General features: G+C 41.8%; 1 protein-coding gene and 1 pseudogene across 1 annotated transcript; both read left to right on the top strand.

Moving 5' to 3' along the window:
* Positions 1-5910: 5910 nt before the first annotated feature.
* Positions 5911-8964, top strand: LOC136354564 (uncharacterized; annotated as a pseudogene).
* A 5595-nt stretch (positions 8965-14559) lies between these two features.
* Positions 14560-16488, top strand: LOC4352195 (AAA-ATPase At3g28580). The gene has a single exon (XM_015763081.3). It carries the CDS (start codon positions 14670-14672, stop codon positions 16200-16202), a length of 1533 nt encoding a protein of 510 aa, XP_015618567.1. The 5' UTR covers positions 14560-14669; the 3' UTR covers positions 16203-16488.
* Positions 16489-20778: the final 4290 nt, after the last annotated feature.

Raw genomic sequence — 20778 nt, forward strand, 5'->3', positions numbered from 1 at the left:
TTATTTATCAAAATCATGATCCTATTGCACCATTAAATTTGTTACAATTAAATCTTTAAAACAAGACCACACATGGATATATTCCGACGGGAAAAATTTTTAGCTTATTATTGAGTTTTTTAAAATGTTGCACGATGTTCCACCAAGTATATCGGAATTGTTTCACTAAGTAGATCGAAAATGTTTCAATTGTTTAAATCAGGTGTTGTTTCACCTTATATAAAAACAATGTTTCTGCAAGTAGTGAAAGAATATTTCAGTTCAGTGCAATATTAGATCTATACATAGTGAAACATTATAAGTACACTAGTTGAAACATTTTTCCGTGGAACAAAAAATGAAACGAATTCCCTTAATAGAGGGTTTCCAAAATATACGGGTGATTTTGTTGCAAAAGAATATTTCGTTCACTGCAACATTAGATCTATACATAGTGAAACATTATGAGTACAATAGGTGAAACATTTTTGGTGGAACAAAAAATGAAACGAATTCTCTTAATAGAGGGTTTTCAAAATATATGTGGGTGATTTGTTGCAAAAGAATACTTTAATTCACTGCAACATTATATCTATACATAGTGAAACATTGTGAGTACACTAGGTAAAACATTTTTTGTGGAACAAAAAATGAAACGAATTCCCTTAATAGAGGGTTTCTAAAATATATAGGTGATTTGTTGCAACGGAGTATATGGTGGGGACACGTAGCAGATAGATAGGAACACATCGTGGGGCCAGGGCGCACCCGCGCTTCGTGGGGGAGGGGGAGCGACCGAGGCGTAGCATTTTCGATGTACTTACATTGTAGGTATGCAATCCTCCCTCTCTCCTTCCTATTTTGTAACTAACAATTTTTATTTAGGGTCGTTAATAATTTTAATATAAAAAACATTTTAAAGACAAAATAATATATATTATTATTGATCTATTAATCTCAAGCCGACAGGTTTGCCACTACTGATTGGTCCACGTGGAGCTATCAAATTGTCAGATAAATCTTTGGAATTTTGGACGGTAATTTTCTTGCAGCGTGGGAAACGGGTACTCTTGCCGTCTCGCGAATTCTGGATACATCTATGAGTGCTACGGGTGCATGCACGGGCTAGCATCTTAAAGCCCAATCATGGACTCATGCATGCTTAGGCCTTGCCGGCTGCTAATCACAGTATCACACGCCCAGGAGCAGGCAAACGAAGAAGAAAAAAAATAAAATAAAGAAGCACAAATAGTTTTGTGAAATTATTAGGGGTATGATATCACGTATATATTGAAGCTGTAAATTGAAGAATGCTCTTGAAAACAGAAATTTGAAAAATTAAATGACAGAAAAAGTCAGGGAGCGGTCGAGTATAGAAAAAGCGCTAGCCATGGCCGCCAGGCGCCAGTAGGGCGCCTAGTTCGCGTGTCTGCGCCAATAGAATAGTTAGCACACACTTTTCCCATTTTGTCATATATTAATCTTAGTCCGACTCCCAGCGCTCAGGCCCACCTATGCGCACCATGTCCGTACCGCTAATTACATAATTAGCAAAAAATACCATCATTAGCATTATTTTTCAGAAAACACATACACATAATTTAGTTAAAATTTTGAAAAATAGTTGAAAGTTTTAAATATGTAATGGACGGATTTCGAAATTTGAACAAAAATTTTAAAATTTGAGTTGAAATATTTGAATTTTGATTTATGAAAGTTTTCAATTTGAGATGAAAATTTTGAATTTTGAGTTGTAAGTTTAAATTTCGATATAAAAGTTTTTAGTTTTGAGGTGAAAATTTTGAACTGTGGGTTGAATGCTTTTCAAATTTGAGATGAAAGTGTTTAATTCCAATTGAAAGCTTTCAGTATTTGAGTTGAACGTTTTTAAAGTCGAGCTGAAAGTTGTCAAAACTTGACTTAAAAGTTTTCAAAATTCAAGTTGAAAGTTTTCAGAATTTTAGTAAAAAATAAAAAAAATGTTATCTGAAACATTTATCTTGATTGACCTGATTATAGGAACTAATTACGTATAAAAGTTAGGCTAATCTCGTTTTTTCTGAGTCTTGCTCAAATTCGCAGATTCGCTGCGTAAAAGGAAAGGAAAACGCGTCTATTGTATAGGCCGAAAAACGCCCGCCACTTAATTACCTCCTGACGTGTCTGTGCTAATTACTCCCTCCGTCTCATTATAAGTGAAGCAAGTTTCCATGCCCAACGTGTAACCGTCCATATTATTTAAAAAAATTATGAAAAAAATTGAAAAGTTAAGTCACTCATAAAGTACTATTTATATTTTATCATCTAATAACAATAAAAATATTTTAAATAAGACGGATAATTAAAGTTAGACAATTAAACCTACAACAACGCTTATTATGGGCGGAGGGAGTAGGATTCTTGTCGTTTCTTCTGCTCGTCTTTTTCCATGTGGCTGGATAGGAACATGATGGTGAGCTCGACTTATTCAAATCAAGAACCACGAATCTACCTAATGCGTGATTAATGACGAGAGGGACAGGAGTGGACGACGCTGGTCGGCTGGTGGCAACTTTCCTTTTTCTTTGGAACGCTGAAGGCACTAATGAATAATGATCTCGAGGTGAAACAAAGGAAGCTTCCTGGTCCAGTGAGAACACAGGGTCCTGAACAAAGGGAACAAAGGAGCGGATGCATGCGTTAAGAGCATGAACAATACCAGACTATTAGGCCATTCCCAACCCAACAAGCTGCCACCTAGGATAAAAAATAATATAACAAGTGAATAAATAAGAAAAGATGCATGAGACATGGTTTCTACACAACATTCAAAATATCATGTGAGATAAGTAGCACTAAATTTTAGTATAGAATAGTGGTGCTTGCATTGGAAGAGTAGTGTCTAGTACTAATTTCCTAATGATGTGGAGTTTATAGAAACTGTCTAGTGTCTTGGGTTGGGAATGGCCTAAGTCAGCTACAAGCATATGTGAAGGAGATAAAGAGAGGAGAGAGAAAAAAAATAGGCTATAGTATGAACTTCAAGACATAATATGCGTATGACATATGGGATTACTTATTAATGATGTAGTATATATTTATAGTTAAATATTGCATGAATTAACTATTGGACTAACTATAGATTAATTAGAGCTAACAGTTGACTATACCATTAAACTTGCTCTAATTGGACTGGAACTAGAATATATATATACACTTACTAGAAAAAGGGTGATATGAAAAAAAGTCCAATCATATTCAAATACTAAAAAAAATACCCTCATACCTTTGTGTTTGTAGGAGTGGGGTTTTCCTACTTAAATACTCTCTCCGTTTAAAAATGCAAGGCCTATAATTTTTCTACAGTCTTTAATGTAAAACCATTTAAAATTGTAATGCCTATATATTTTTTTCTACATTCTTCAGCTTAAAACTTTAAGGGGACTATTAAAAATCTACGACAAGTTTTTTTGGAACCTTTAAAATTTACTATAATATAGTATAGTTATAATATAATTTTACCATAACTATAATATAACTTATATAAAGTATTAAAAAATATATGCAACTTTTTATACTAAATTATATAGATGTTATAGTGAGTTATAATTTGTTTAACTATTTGTAATATCACGTTGTAACTATACTATAATTTAACTTATATGTAATATAGTACAAACCTTCCCGTAGCATCATAGGGTTGAAAATTTAAAAGCTAGGGAAGAAAACACAATTCCACAAGTTCTCTATGAAATCCAAACTTTAATTATTAGCGAAACATTACAAATGTTGGTTCTTTAAGCTATATCCCTTTCTTTACTTCATGCATTGTGGCACACGAGAAGTAATGGGATGGCTTAGCTACCTCTTTTTTTTTTTTCATACAGACTTTGTGTACTAGGTGACTCCCCATGCTTGGCTAGGTAATTACAAAGCAATTCTCAATATATTTTTTTCGATAATCAAGCTATGAGTAAAAAGGAAAAAAAATAAAACATCGGAGTTTATCATGAAAATACAAATGATATCCACGCTTTAATGTAAAACATATTGATAAGTATATATATTAAATATTATAAAGATGATAGATAGATTTGGTAAAATATTATGCGAATGATGTGAGAGGTGACGTTGTATATGCTTGCATGTTGATTTGTAGAATCTATACCTCTATATATCTATACTAATTGAGCACTTTCTACTAGCTCCCACGTTAACCAGAAAAATATAACCGTTAGATAAATAAGTGGTTTAATCAGGACCGTAGATTGTATGTTATGCTTTTACATTGTGTAGTGGTCGTGGGCTCTTTCAAAAAGCACATCTAATCTAATCTCCAGCCAAAGCGTCCGGGAGAGGCAGAACTAATCTCCAAGCGCACGTACGTATCACGAGAAGAAGAGATGGGAACGCAAGGAGAGGAATTCGCTGGAGGCAGCCACGAGCAGTACTTCTTCGCCAATGACGGGTGTCGCTCGAGCCATCAATTTAAGCTCCATTGACTCAGACCCTGACCAAAATTGATTTTTATCTGAACCAACATCAATCAGGACTCCTTCAGGTAAGGCGGTACGTATACGGTACACACAAATTCCATGCAGGGCGATGCATGAAAGTAGCAATTCTGATGTTAATGACTGCAGGCGCAGGTTGCAGATTGATCTCCGCAGAGGAGCCGCTGTATGCTGGGGGCGGTTGAATGCAAAGGAATTACGATGAGAAGTTTTTTTCAATCCGCTTACATATATGCTGATAAAACGTTAATAGCAATGGTATCACCAGGAACAGCGCAAGGTTGTAAATCAACTACAGGGCAAGGAGTACAAGGTGATATAAATAACCTGGCAAAATAGGCAAAAAATACCTGATGGTACTGTATTCCAAAATCAACGAAAAAAAGGTGCATGTATTGACGTTTGCTCCTGTTCGACCTCCACTAGCTCCTTTACACAATAAATTTCATCAATATTATAAATCCGCGATTCATTATTTTTGCACTTCACTATTTTGTAGATTTAATTAATATATGCAACGCATGCTTTTGTTAAAGAAATATTTTGTTCGCAAAAAAAAATAAAGAAATATTTTCTTATTCCACAGTGTCAAAACAATTATGAAATTTAATCTACTGTTTTCTAGAATAATATTTGAAAATTAGAATTAACACTTATACTGATTCGGCTCTCGAAGAAAACTCCCATGTTAACTAGAAATATAACCGTTGATTGGGTAAATCATATGATCGTAATGTATTGTGAATAGTATTGAAAATTCATATTAAATAAGAAATAACATTGCGAATACTATGGACACCTTATTATCTTTTAAGTTTTAATAATTCCATAATGCAGATTAATAAATATTGAGTGTATCCATCATAGATTTTATGTTTCATATTTTATTAAAATAATATTTTTAATTTCGAAATTAGTAATTACCAAGTATTATTTTATTCTAAGAAATTATTTTCTAAAATATAACTAACACATTCATCACATGATTAAAATTTTATTATTTATAATATGAATATTAATAGAGTATGCAACGCATGGGTTGGGAGAAAATGGACATTATGCCACTCTCAAGAGTGGGTTTCGCTGTAATGCCACTCCGCAAAGTTGCTTCGCTAAAATGCCATCGCCAAGGAGTGCCAACCCGCTGCTTCGCTGATTCTCCATCTTCGCCGGATTAACGCACAAAATCGGCTGTGTTGTGACCAATGTGCCCCTGGCTCAGAAATTAGGTTACTGAGGCAAGAGAAGGGGATCGAGATGCAGTCACTCCTCCCCTCTCATCGTTGGCTCTAGCTCATGGTGGCGCCCTAGATCGATCTCGTCGCCATCGCCATTCCACCCGCTGCCGCCTCCGCCGCCGCCGTAGTCCCCCTCCCCCCTTGCCTTCACCCCTTCTTGTTGACGCCGAGGGCAGCCTCCGGATGCCGTCGTCACCGACATGAGGTAGAAACACGGTGGAATCGATGGATTGTACCTGGCATGAGCTAGTCGTGGGGTAAGAATTTGCTTGCCTCCATGCTTTCATTTGTCAGCTTGATTTTTCATTTACTTTGATTGCCGACTGCTGCGAATCCGTTAGATATTGCTGTAACAATCGCTACTATTTTTTTTCTTCAGGCTCAAGGAGGAGCCTGCCCTTAGTTTAGCTGTGGTCGAACTCGAAATTGACCATGCTATTAAATCTGTTTATATTGTTGCGCCGGATGGGATAGTGGAGCCAGTTCCAGTTCAAGTTCCAGCTGGTGGTTTTGCCCCAGCTAGTTCCGATATCGATTGGGATAGCCTAGAGATTCTTGCTCGAAATGATGATGAAGGGAGACTATATCGTTGGGGAAGATAAATTCTACGAGCTATTGGGTTTGAGGGCTGAAGATGAGGTTGCAGATGAGGCTAGACAAGCTGCTGCTCGAGGTGGAGGTCCTGATGTTGCTGGTGCTGCTGCAGGTGGTGTTGGCGGTGCTGCAGCAGCTGCTGCTGCTCCTGGTGCTTCTCCTGTTGCTGATGAGGATGATATAACTGGGGCAGCAATTCCTGTCGATGATCAAGTACCAGGGGAGAGGGTCATGGCCTATGACCCCAATAATTCTTGCATGAAGGCTGGCACAGTGTACCCTAACATGAAGGAATTTAGATTGGCAATGAGACAGTTTGCTATAAATGCTGAGTTTGAGTTGAAGTTGGTGAAAACTGACCCTGAAAGATACATAGGTGGTTGCAAAGTTGAAGGTTGCCCTTGGCATATAGTGGGGCATAAACAACCTAACCAGAAGACAGTGATGGCATTTAATTTCAGTGATTTTTGTTTGATTTTGGCATAATGGTTGCAGAATTGATGGATTCTTGCATTTAATTTGTAGGTGACTGTGTTACAAGACTTGCATACATGCACTTCTAGCAGCAGAAGAAAGACTACCACACCAACAGCTAAATGGGTGGCAAGTAACGCAATTCCTATTCTTAAAAAGAATCCAGGTATGGGCCCTAAAGCCTTGTAGACCCAACTAATGGAAGATCACGAGTGCACAATTAACTATGACACTATATGTAGAGGTAGAGAAAAGGCTATGGTTGAGCTATATGGGACATGGGAAGAAAGTTTTCACATGCTTTATAGATGGAGGGCAGAGGTTCTAAGAACTTCACTAGGGAGTGTGATAGAGATAGACACTGTAGAGGTTGGTGGGAAAGTATTTTTTCATAGGTTTTTCTATGCTTTGAGGCCCTGCATAGACGGTTTCCTATAGGAATGTAGGCCATATATTAGTATAGATTCCGTTGCTTTGAATGGAAGATGGAATGGTCATTTGGCTGCTGCCACTTCTGTTGATGGGCATCACTGGATGTATCCTTTAGCTTTTGGGTCCATTAATGCTGAAACTTAGGATAATTGGGAGTGGTTCATGAGACAACTTCATAAGGCTATAGGAGATGTGAATCCATTAGCTATTTGTACTGATGCATGTAAAGGCTTAGAAAAGGTTGTACATACTGTGTTTGAGCATGCTGAGCAGAGGGAATGCTTCTGGCATTTGATGAAGAACTTTGTGAAGAGATTTGGTGGTGATGTGCACTCACACATATACCCAGCAGCAAGGGCATACAGGAAAGAGATTTGGCAAAGTCACACAAAAGAAGTTATTGAAGCTTGTAGTGATGTTCTTCCTTGGCTTGAAGCCTATCATCCATTGAAGTGGATGAGGAGTGGTTTCAATCCAGCAATAAAGTGTGACTATATTACTAACAATCTGGCGGAGAGTTTCAACAATTGGATCAAGGATTATAAGACATTGCCAATATGTGACCTTGCAGACAAGACAGAGTGTTGGTTATGGTATTGTGGAACAAGAGGAGAAGAATTGCAGAGAAGATGACTGGGAACATCTTGCCTGCTGTAACACAGAAGCTTAAGGCAAGAACTAGGGGTTTGGGTCACCTCTCAGTAGTGAAATCTGATAGCTTCTGTGCAGAGATTGTTGACAACAGCACCACCCATGAGAAACATGTTGTGAAGGCTTACAATCAGTACTGCTCATGTGAGGAGTGGCAGCACACTGGAAAGCCCTGTCAGCATGCATTGGCTTTGATAACCTCTCAACAAAATAGGGATGTCAACATTGAGGACTTTGTGAATCCCTATTTTTCAGTTGAGCTGTTCAGGAAGGCTTATAGGAGAATTATAGAGCCATTGGGTGACAAGTCTTACTGGCCACAGGTTGAATTGCCATGGGTGTTGGGTGCACCTTTGCCAAAGAAGACAAATGGAAGATACATAAAGCTTAGGATCAAAAGTTGCCTGGAGGGTGGTGGCAAGTCTAAAGCCAAAACTACTCCAACTGATAATGACTCAGGGAAGAGGGTGCTGGTAAGGGGCAAGAGAAGATGCAAGGGATGTGGGGAATTTGGTCATGTTCAAACAAGCTACAAGTGTTCCCTTAATGGAATCAAAAAAAGGCTAGTGTACTAATACCAATTTTTTTTGTCTGGAGTACAGTTTCATAACTGTAATGCATTATTTTGTATTGTAATTTGCTGGAAGAGGAAGCCAAGGAGGAACACTACAAAATATGGGAACACTTCTGACATTCCTAGTCCCAAAAGACCAACAGTGCAGACAATACTTGAAGAAAGTCTAGGAAGAATTACAAGAAGGTAATCATCTAAAATACATTCACATTACTTTAGATTTTGTCCTATTTCGGTCTATTCACTCATTTGTTCAAATACCATGGCTTACAGCCGGCTAGCATCATTGATGAAGGGAGGAGCTCAGAACATTCCAGCTTCTAATTCACAGCCAGCTGACATTCCATCTTCAAGCTCTCAGCCTGCTGACATTAGGGCTTCAAGCTCTCAACCTACTGCTGACATTGGGGCTTCAAGCTCTCAGCCTGCTGCTTCAAGCTCTCAGGCTACAAGCAATGCAGCACCAAGCTGGCAACCCAGAATGTCTCCTAGAAAGAAGCTCACACCAAAGAAGAAACTTAAAACCTGAACTTAGTTTTAGTCTGGTCGAATTAGCCTAAAAACTTCATCTATTAGGCCATTTTGCTCCATGAGGAGTCCAATGTAATATATTTGAACCTAAGTGCTATGTGTGAACCTAAATTGTGATGTGGACAAATGCTTATGCCATGTTTTGTATGAAACTATGGATGCTTGATTATGTGGTGCACTGCTGCACCGCTATTGTCTGAAATTATGGATGCCTTCACTATTGTCTGAAATTATGTATGCGTTTACTGAATTTATGTGCCATTGTCTGAAAATATGGATGCTTATGCTGAAATTATGGATGCTATTGTCTGGAATTATGTGTTGCAGGACTATTTCCTACAAAACAACTTCTTGCACTTGTGCTGAACTGATGTTTCATGGAGATCTGTCACCTGTGCATAAAACATGCCAAAATTACTCATCTCAAATGGAAATGCCCAAATTTTTGTAATTGCACAACAATCGAAAATAACATAATACCATTCCTGATATTTCAGCAAGCAAGCAGGACAATCAAAAGATGCCATTCATTAGTCTAAATAGATACATTGCAATGCTTACATTCCTTGTACTAATTCTAGGGAAGCCAGTTCACTTGAAAATCATCACAAGCACGCCAATAAAACAAAGAACTAGCAGGCCTATGTTGATCATCACTAAAACTTGAATCCAATTTATCAACTTATCCATCTTTCCATCATCAACCGACCTCAGCTTCATCTCTACAGGAGCAGCAACCATATGCTCCAATGCAACATCACTGGGAGCTTCATCAACTGCATGTAGACTCAATCCTTCAACCATCTTCTTGTAACATTCGATCCACTTGAAAAACTTGCAAGAATTTGGCACCTAGTAACAAATGCACATTAGTAACAAAGACCAAAAGACACCAAATGCAACAAATGGAATACTCACATCTTGTTCGTTTTCCTCACATTTGAAGAAAACCTTTCCACCATGCCTCATCGATCTGCACTCGACTCCTGCAGCGCCACACCTAGGGCAACGAACGAGAGGGAGGCCGGCCGCTAAATCCTACAGGCAGCCGAGCATGATATGAGCTACCTTGCGACATTCCCAAATCATCGCTTCCGGCGGCAAGTCTTCGCTGCATGATGACGACGGCTTCCGGCGGCTGCTCTCGGTGTCGGCCAAGCGCCCCTTGTTTCAAAGAGAGGAGGACGGGTTATTCACATTTAATTTGATGGTCAGAGGCGAATTGAAAGCTAAGCTGTGGTAATTAAGACCCCCGGGGGAAAATAGGGATGTCTCCTACGTTACCCATAATATGTAGAAGTATCGACGTAATTTCATAGAGTCATTCGATATGAATGCTACATGAAGAACATAAGCCAGATGATGGAACGCGGAGACCTAGGATGTAGAAGATCATAACATGAGCGATTCGGCAGATTTGGATTCCTTTCCTATATATCCACTTATGTGGTACTTCATCATACGATTCATATAAGATCTATCTGTCTAGAGATCATCATATACATCTAGAAAGCCGTATGCTTTGGAAGAAGCTTGTACAGTTTGGGAAGGGGTTTTTTGAGAGAAAAGAAGAATCTACTTCAACCGATATGCCCTTAGGCACGGCCATACATAACATAGAAATCACACGTGGAAGGGGTGGGCAATTAGCTAGAGCAGCAGGTGCTGTAGCGAAACTGATTGCAAAAGAAGGTAAATCGGCCACTTTAAGATTACCATCTGGGGAGGTCCGTTTGGTATCCCAAAATTGCTTGGCAACAGTCGGAGGGAGGGAGGAGGAGGGCATCGGCAACGCGGATTTACCGCCGCCGCCGCAGAATGGTCACCGCCACCGCCGCCTGCAGCCCTCTCAATCCCCTTCTCTTGTCTCAGTGACCTAATTTCTGAGCCAGGGGCACATTGGTCACAACACAGCCGATTTTGTGCGTTAATCCGGCGAAGATGGAGAATCAGCGAAGCAGCGGGTTGGCACTCCTTGGCGATGGCATTTTAGCGAAGCAACTTTGTGGAGTGGCATTACAGCGAAACCCACTCTTGAGAGTGGCATAATGTCCATTTTCTCATGGGTTGGCATACTAATTGGTATGGAGGCCTTATTCAAATAAATCTAAATTCACTAACTCCTTGCCTTTGTTTTATATTATCACCATGCATGTGTAAATTGTGCTACTATTTTATTTCGGGGTTTTTACAGCTGAAAGTAACTTCGATAAATACTATGGAACATATTATCTTTTTTCAGGTATGCTATCGAGACTTCTTAGTTAATTTGTTTATGCTTTGCACAAGTCAAACATAGATTTATCACACAAGATTTCAGGTAAGTTCAACTATTAGATAATATAACAGTTGCTTCAACAAAAAACATTTTACTGAATCTATATATAATTTTTAAGGGTGATCTATATCTACAGTGTTTGAGAAATAGATTATATTTATTATAACGTGCTTTATATTTCTTATTCATTCCTCCCCTTTTATAACCGTGATATTCTTTTTGATGATATTGATACTATATTTACATACATCCATGAGTAAAGATCATGTAATACAAAGGATAATAATGCTGACGATGCTCATTGACCGAGATATTTCACACTTTCAGTTTAAGATTTCCATATTTCTAATATAGGTGAAAAATAATATGTTATAAATTAAATAGCCCGTGTGAATGCACAGGACCGGCACAAAATACAGCTGTATGCTTATTAATTCCAATTTTGGAATTACATCATGGCGAGTTGTAAAAAGTTGAAAAAAATGAAATTATGAAAAAAAATATATATTTGAGACTGTAAACTAAGATGGATATCTATATAATTTTGAATGAAATAAGAGAAACTTATTATGGATTCTGTTATAATAATTGAGACAGCATGCAGTACACCAGTTCATTGAGTTTTTTTGAATTGAATTCATGAAAATAATTACCAATTTGGATATCTATGATTGAGCCTGCAAACTAAGGTACCTTGGTATATTAGCTCTAAAATTATGATTCTCATAAATTTTGAATTACAAATTATGAAATTATATCATATTTATTTTCCTGTGCTAACTATGCACTTTGAGGTAGTATGCATGTTAATCAAATTGCTCCAACCATGCTTTAATAATAACCCGTGCAACGCACGGGTTGACGACTAGTCTATCTATCTATTATATACTAAAAGTCCATTAATCTTCCTACAAACGCTCTTAAGCCACCAGTTGGCGCTCTAATAAATTAGAGAAATCAAAGAAATTCTGAGAAAAAAGAAAAGCATCTATCCGTTGATTTTAAAATAGTGGGTCCACTATTAGAAACCGTCAGATTAACTATATTGATCTTAAAACGTACAATTCCACACCATCCGTAGGTACGTACGTACGTACGGTTCCATCTCCCTCCCTCCTTTTTCTTTTCATATATATATAATCGAGATAACAGTTAATATAGTTAAATTTTATATAATCATAACTTATATGATTATATTATGATATATCTCTTCCAAAATAAAGTTTACACCACTATATTTTTACCCATTAAATAAAGGTATACGTGAACCCTTTATGTGGAGCATTATTTTCAAATAATACACTATTTAAATAAAGTTTATAAAGTTTATATCGTTACATTCTGTACGCATTAAACTAACAAAGAAATATATTAACTAATTTATACTTAAACGTGCTATTTTAGACTTTTTAATAAAGGCCGGATTAATTTTACGAGTCTTTACAATTATTTGTACCATAAATTATATATCTATTTTTATTTTTCAAATAAATATATAATTTTAATATCTATATTAGATTTATTGCGTTCTAGACCTACATCCATCTTGAGTGCTCCACTAAATAAAAGAAAATATTAAAATTTGTCATTGAAAATCAAAATATGCTAGCTTATTTTTTAATGAAACTGTTAAACCCATTAAAAGTACATTATTAGACATCTAATGACTTTCTACCAACTTAATTAATTTCTTCATAAAAAAACTTTATTAATTCCTCACAACATACACCTGGGGGCTATTTACATATACGAATTGATCTTGATGCTTTTGTAAATAAATGATATTTTAAATTTAAAAGATAAATAAACGATCTTAAAATGATCATAGCATCTAAATCATACATATGATTGCTCCTAGCACTCCTAAACACTTCTAAGTCGCTATGTGGCATTCTATTAATTACAAAAACACTCATATAATCGACCATCGGTTTCCACTTAAACCGATGGACCCAATTTTTATACCATCATATCTATCTTTTCGGAAAAAACAAATTCTATCAGAATCTCTGTCTGGCTCACTGCATAACATGCATGTGTGCGCTCCTATACCTTTTAAACCGGTAGAACCATTGTTTCTAACAAGTGTTTATTCATGGTACATGACATTTTAAAAATATTACTGTGCAATGATATTTCGACGTTATTGTATTCCTGCTAGGTTGCGTGGAGCCTCTCATTCACTCTACATGAAATGTTCATAGGTAGATCGCCTCTCAAAATATATCAATCATATTAGGCTATATAAACCCGTGCATTTTTTGTGTAGATTAATGTCCCACCCAATTCATCCTTTAACATATTATGATAATATATTATACAATTAAAAAAATAAAAACACCTTAATTTTTATTTTACACTTACTTTTACTTTCGTTGACATGTTTTCTAAAGAAAATAAATCTACCTTTTTTTTAAAATGATGAAGAATATTATAAATAATTACTTATAGATACTACTTATATTTGATATAATATAAATCTAATAGGTTAGAATATTATTAAAGAATTAATTAATGCTGACAAAAATAATGTATGGAGAAATTGTGGCAGATGTTCTCCTGTTAAATGTCGCTTTTATAAATACCTCAAACTTGGCGTACGACGCATGCCCGCGTGAATGCGCGGGCTACCTTCCTAGTTAAATAAATTGGACGTGATATATGATGTTGTATGCTTGCATGAGGTTAAATAAATAATTATTGCTAATGGGTGATGATGTGGCATGGTTATATGGCTATAATTATAACTTTATGAAAATATAGGTTAGATTGTGGCATGATTGCTGATTGCCATGGTTGACCTATATATAGTTGCACGACCAGTGGAGCCCCCTATTATAGAGAGACACGTCCAAACAAAGACCTCGACCTCTTTCCTTCAACGAAGCTTCAACGACGCGCGCGTTCTCACACCTTCTTCCACGCTGAAACGGTGTGGAACTGTGGATCATTAATTTACGCGCTAAATCACCGGTTAGGCCTCGTTTAGATCTAAAAATTTTGGTAAAAAATGTCACATTAAATGTTTAGATATATGTATAGTGTATTAAATGTGGGGGAAAAAATAATTGCACAGTTTACACGTAAATTACGAGATAAATCTTTTGAGTCTAATTACACCATGATTTAACAGTGAACATTTGCTAATGACGGATTAATTAGTTTTAATAAATTTATCACACAGTTTACATGCGAAATCTATAATTTGTTTTGTTATTAGTCTACGTTTAATAATTCAAATACGTGTCCGTATACTTCGAGACCTTTACACCCAAGGAACACCCTTATATAAGCTGGGGCCAGAGAAGCGACGATGGAGGGAGAGACATACACATCCACAATCGGCAGCTATTAATTACACAGAGAGCTCCTAGCTTGCCAGCTTGATTAAGCAAAGGAGTGACGTCGTACTGCACTGCGCAGCCATGGCGACTCTGGAGACGTGGGTAGGGTTCGGGTCGGCCATGGCCGGCGTGGGCTTGCTTTGGTCCCGGATGCCGGAGCACGTCCACGAGGAGGCTAGGTACATCATCAGTAGCGTGGTCCCCATGGTTATGTCCTACTTCAACCCCTACGAGCAGATCACCGTGTCCGAGTACGGCGAGGAGCGGTTCCGGCGGAACAAGATGTTCGACGCCGTCTCCACCTACCTGAGGAGCGCGTGCCTGGGCAGCGCAACCAAGCTCAAGGCCAAGCTCGGCAACAACATCGGGGATGACCCGCTTGTGATTCTAGACGAGAACCAGGAGGTCGTCGACTGCTTGGATGGTGCTCGCATGTGGTGGAGGCTGTACCCCAAGGCCTCCAAGAACACAGGGAGCACCATCATCAGCATGTTCCCCGGGGACACGGACGAGCCGCGGTGCTACAGGCTGGTGTTCCACAAGCGCCACCGCCAGCTCGTGCTCAAGACCTACCTGCCCGGCATCATCCGGCGGTGGCGCGAGCTAACCGCCAAGGACCGGCAGAGGCTGCTGTTCACCAACCACTCCAAACAAGGGGAGATCAGCATGTGGACCAGTGTCCCGTACAATCCCCCGTCGACGTTCGACATGCTCGCCATGGACCATGCCAAGAAGGTTGAGATTATGGACGATCTCAGGGCGTTCCAGAAGGGGAAGGAATACCACTCCAAGGTCGGCAAGGCGTGGAAGCGGGGCTACCTTCTGTATGGGCCACCGGGCACTGGCAAGACCACTATGATTGGGGCTATGGCCAATTTCCTCGACTACGACGTCTACGACCTCGACCTAACATCTGTCAAGGATAACGCCGAGCTGCGGAAGCTCTTCCTCGATACGACGGACAAATCCATCATCGTTATCGAGGACATCGACGCCATCGAGGTCGAGCTCACTACCAAGCGCAAGGGCAAGAAGATGGACAACAGCGACGAAGTCGACAACAACCATGTGCTGGTCGAGCTTTCCAACAAGACTGATGATAAAAGCAAAGTGACGCTGTCAGGCCTACTCAGCTTCGTCGATGGGCTGTGGTCGGCGTGCGGCAGCGAGAGGGTGTTCGTGTTCACAACGAACCACGTTGACAGGCTCGACCCGGCGCTGATTCGGCCGGGGAGGATGGACAAGCACATCGAGATGTCCTACTGCCGCCTCGATGCCTTTAAGGTGCTGGCCAAGAGCTACCTGGACATCACCGAGCACTCGCTTTTTGGTGAAATCGGGAGACTGCTCGACGAGACCGACACGACTCCGGCAGATGTTGCCGATAACCTCATGCCGCGGGGTAAGAGGAACGGTGAAATCAGTCGACTGATCGATGAGATCGACGCACCGGCAGACGTGGCCGGTAATCACATGCTACGGTGCAAGAGGAAGAGAGACGCGGACGAGTGCCTGGCAGGTTTAGTGGAAACACTGAAGAAGGCCAAGATGGAATCAGCAACACCTCCTATGGACACAATCGAGGAAGAGGCCAACAAAGAGGAACAAACCTAACACAGAAGAAAGCTAGACAGGGGCTGATACATGATGAGGGCTGCTACTTCTTGGCCTCCTCGGTTTGCGTGTCCTATTTTACCTGACTTCCGTGTAATGGTGCGTACGGGTTTATTAGTCACTTAAGCTAGCATAAGCCATACCATAAAATGGCAAAATATATAAAAATAGTGGTGTATTACGACTTATGTTCTGGATCTATTATTTCACGCTCCATAATTCGTCTGGTCAACCTTGTAAATTCTGATAATTATATGTTTATATATATGTGTGGAGATTATGGATATCCCATATCTACACGGCGACGGTATTTGGGCTGAATACAGGATACCGAATATAGATAGAATATCTTATTTGTATCTCGGGTTTGTTTCTTAACTTGTACATCAAGGAAACACCTTGAGACTTAGTCGGTTACGGCTGTATTTTATCTGTATCTACATATTCCGTTAGGGATATAGATTATCTTTTGTAACACGGACTCCTTCCCATATATAAGGGGGGTCCGGGTGCCTCTAGGGGCGGATGTTGATTTTCTCCAAATCATACAATCAATAATACACTCGGCGGATTCATCCCCGGACAGGAGTAGGGTATTACTTCTTGAATAAGAAGGCCTGAACCTGTATAAATCCTTTGTCTCCAAACCCATACACTTTTCTAGCTTGATAGCCACCCCCTTTTATTATTGCCGAAATCTAGTTTCGACAGTTGGCGCGCCAGGTAGGGGTAGCGTCAAGCTTTTCGCCGATCAGTGCAATGGGTTCCGTCTCCGGCATCGACGACCTCGTCTTCCCACCCGGGCAGACGTTTCGGTTCGGCAGCCTCGACTTCGTCACCAACAACTTCGGCAAGATCTCTCTCCTTGACTCGGGGTCAAACCAGTCGGGAGAGAACCGGATTTCAGTCCCGTTTGGACTCCCAAACGCGGCTAAAAGTTACCCCAAGACCATCTCAATCGAGTCGGCTTCAAACCACTCGGGCGAGATCGCATCTTCTCCAACGACACCAGATCAAGATGATGGGGCTTACCCACCGGTCTTGATGAAGCTCCCCGATGATTTGGCGGCCATCTCCATCACGACAGCGTCTCCATCCCGTAGGCCTAGGCGGAAGTCGGCTTCAACACCGATCTCGCCTAGCTTCAGGGAAGTCGGCGTCATCCTCCAACCACTCGGCACGGTTTCGACGGATCAGCTGGATGGCTACTACAGCTCTCCCACCGTCGACTCGCGCCCCACCGACATCGTGGAATACGACGAGTTCAGCTCTCTCTACAACGACCCGGATCTCGACGACTTCGACGAAAGCCTAGATGACAACTACACCCCTCTCTTCTTCGGCGTCTTCATGGCCAATAACGAGACGGAGGAGCAACGCCAAGCCCGGGAGACCGAAGCACGTCGCGAGACTGAGCGTCGCCGACTGGAGGAGGAGCATCAAGCACAAGAACAAGAACGGCAACGGCGTGAGCAGCAGGAGCGTGAGCGGACCGCGAAGGAGGCTGAGGATCGACGGCAGCGAGCTTTGGAAGCAGGGCGCCGAGCGCGTGATCTCATCGGCCAACAAGATGTTGAAGGAACGCCGGTTTTCCGCACCCCTCAACAGAATGCGGTTGCCGCGATCACCCTCCTCGACACCCTCCTCAAAGAAAACGAGCTCAATCAATCTGATCACGTCGTCAACATCTTGAACCAGACGAAGACCATGATCGCGGCTTCAGTCCCAGTCAACTCCGAAAGCGTCTACACGCCGACTGGCAGCCGAGTTCCCCACTTCCGATCTCATGACTACCGTCATCCAAGCCTCAGCATCACCGGCGCAGGATCCAATCGCAGGAGCAGGGGTCACGACGAGCGGTCCATTCACTCGCCTCCCGATCATCATAGGGAGCGCCGAGTGGAACGGCCTCGCTCACCACCTCGTCGCCGCCCCGTCGATCTTCGCGACACAATCATACAACGCCGAGCAGCTCGAGGCCATCATCATTCGCCGGACCGCCACGACGACGACCTTGACGGAGTAGCAGCCTTCACCGATGACCTGCGTCGAGTGGATTGGCCAGCCGGCTTCAAGCCGACTGGAATAGAGAAGTACGACGGTACCACTAACCCCGAATCGTGGCTTACCGTCTACGGTCTCGCAATCCGCGCAGCAGGAGGAGACAACAAGGCCATGGCGAACTATTTACCAGTGGCTTTAGCAGATTCCGCCCGATCTTGGCTCCATGGATTGCCCCATGGTACAATTGGATCTTGGGCTGAATTACGCGACCACTTCATCGCCAACTTCCAAGGCACCTTCGAGCGTCCCGGCACACAATACGACCTCTACAACGTTATTCAGAAGTCCGGAGAATCCCTTCGAGATTACATCCGGCGATTTTCTGAACAACGTAACAAGATCTCCGACATCACCGACGACGTTATCATCGCCGCATTTACCAAAGGGATTCGCCACGAAGAATTGGTCGGCAAGTTCGGGCGCAAGCCTCCCAGGACAGTCAAGCTCATGTTTGAAAAGGCCAACGAGTACGCCAAAGCTGAAGACGCCGTCACCGCATCAAAGCAGTCGGGTCCCAGTTGGAAGCCAAACAAGGGTACGCCGGCTACGGGAGGAGGTGGAAGTAACAACCATAAGGACCGCAAGCGTAAGCCTGAGGAACTTGTTGCAACCGCCACTCACTCTTCTCGACAGCGTTCGCGCGTCAACACGTTCGACAAGATCATGAACTCCCAATGCCCGCACCATCCTAACTCCAACCACGTGGCCAAAGATTGTTTCGTCTACAAGCAGTTTGCGGAGCAATACACCAAGACTACACGGAAAAACTCCGACGAAGAACAAAGCACGTCGAGGAAGAAGGACGACGGCGACACCCCGGCAGGATTTCAAGACCACCGCAAGGAACTCAACCATATCTTCGGCGGCCCCCTGGCTTATGAGTCTAAAAGGAAGCAAAAGTTGACCGAACGGGAGATCAATGCTGTTCAGCCCGACACGCCCCAATATCTTCGATGGTCAGAGATTGCAATCAAGTTTGACCGCTCGGATCATCCTGACCGAGTGGTCCACCCGGGGCGGTACCCCCTGGTACTAGACCCAGTGGTCCGCAATGTCAAGCTTCGCAGAACCCTCATCGACGGTGGCAGTGCACTCAATATCCTCTTCGCCAAGACCTTGGATGATATGCAGATTCCTCGCTCCGAGCTAAAACCAAGCAATGCGCCTTTTCACGGCGTAATTCCAGGATTATCCGCAACTCCACTCGGCCAGATCACTCTCCCGGTCACCTTTGGCACCCGGGAAAACTTCCGCACAGAGAATATCAGCTTTGAAGTCGCCGATTTCGAGACAGCATACCATGCCATACTCGGACGCCCGGCGTTAGCCAAGTTTATGGCCGTTCCGCACTACACTTACATGATGATGAAGATGCCTGGTCCCCGAGGAGTCCTATCCCTACGGAGCGACATCAAACAAGCCGTCACATGCGACAAGGAGAGTTGCGACATGGCCCAAACCCGCGAGATGGCGTCTGCCCGAGAGGATATCCGACTGGCTGCAGCCGCGACGAGCGAAGGAGAAGTGCCCGCTACCAAGACTTCAAAAAGTGGAGAAAGCGAAGCCAAGACTAAAAAGATTCCCCTAGATCCCTCTGATTCTACTAAAACTGCTGTAATAGGCGCCGAGTTAGATTGTAAATAGGAAAGCGCGCTCATCACCTTTCTTCAGAACAATAAAGATATCTTTGCGTGGAAACCATCTGATATGCCCGGTATTCCTAGAGAGGTGATTGAGCACTCCTTACATGTCAAAGAAGATGCCAAGCCTATCAAACAACGACTCCGCCGATTCGCACAAGACAGAAAGGACGCGATCAAGGAGGAATTAACCAAGCTGTTAGCGGCAGGCTTCATTAAAGAGGTCCTTCATCCCGACTGGCTGGCAAACCCGGTTCTAGTATGGAAGAAAACGGGGCAATGGCGTATGTGTGTTGATTATACTGACCTCAACAAATCTTGCCCTAAAGATCCTTTTGGGTTGCCTCGCATTGACCAGGTAGTCGACTCGACCGCCGGCTGTGAGCTTCTCAGTTTTTTGGACTGCTACTCGGGGTATCATCAGATCCGACTGAAGGAATCCGACTGCTTGAAGACTTCATTCATCACACCCTTTGGAGCATATTGCTACGTCACCATGCCGTTCGGACTAAAAAATGCAGGAGCAACTTATCAACGTATGATCCAGAGATGCTTCTCAACACAGATTGGCCGCAACGTTGAAGCCTATGTGGATGATGTTGTCGTCAAGACCAAGCAAAAGGATGATTTGATCTTGGATCTAGAAGAAACCTTCGCGAGCATCCGCGCTTTCAGGATGAAATTAAACCCTGAAAAGTGCACCTTCGGAGTACCGTCAGGGAAGCTGCTTGGTTTTATGGTGTCTCATAGGGGCATCCAAGCCAACCCGGAGAAAGTTACTGCTATCCTCAACATGAAACCGCCAAGTACCCAGAAAGATGTTCAGAAGCTGACTGGATGCATGGCGGCGCTCAGCCGATTTGTTTCAAGAC

Source organism: Oryza sativa, chromosome 12 (assembly GCF_034140825.1).
Source record: "Oryza sativa Japonica Group chromosome 12, ASM3414082v1".
NCBI lineage: Eukaryota > Viridiplantae > Streptophyta > Magnoliopsida > Poales > Poaceae > Oryza > Oryza sativa.

Coding starts and splice junctions, on each gene's coding strand:
- LOC4352195 (XM_015763081.3), top strand. CDS start 14,670: ATGGCGACTCTGGAGACGTGGGTAGGGTTCGGGTCGGCCATGGCCGGC.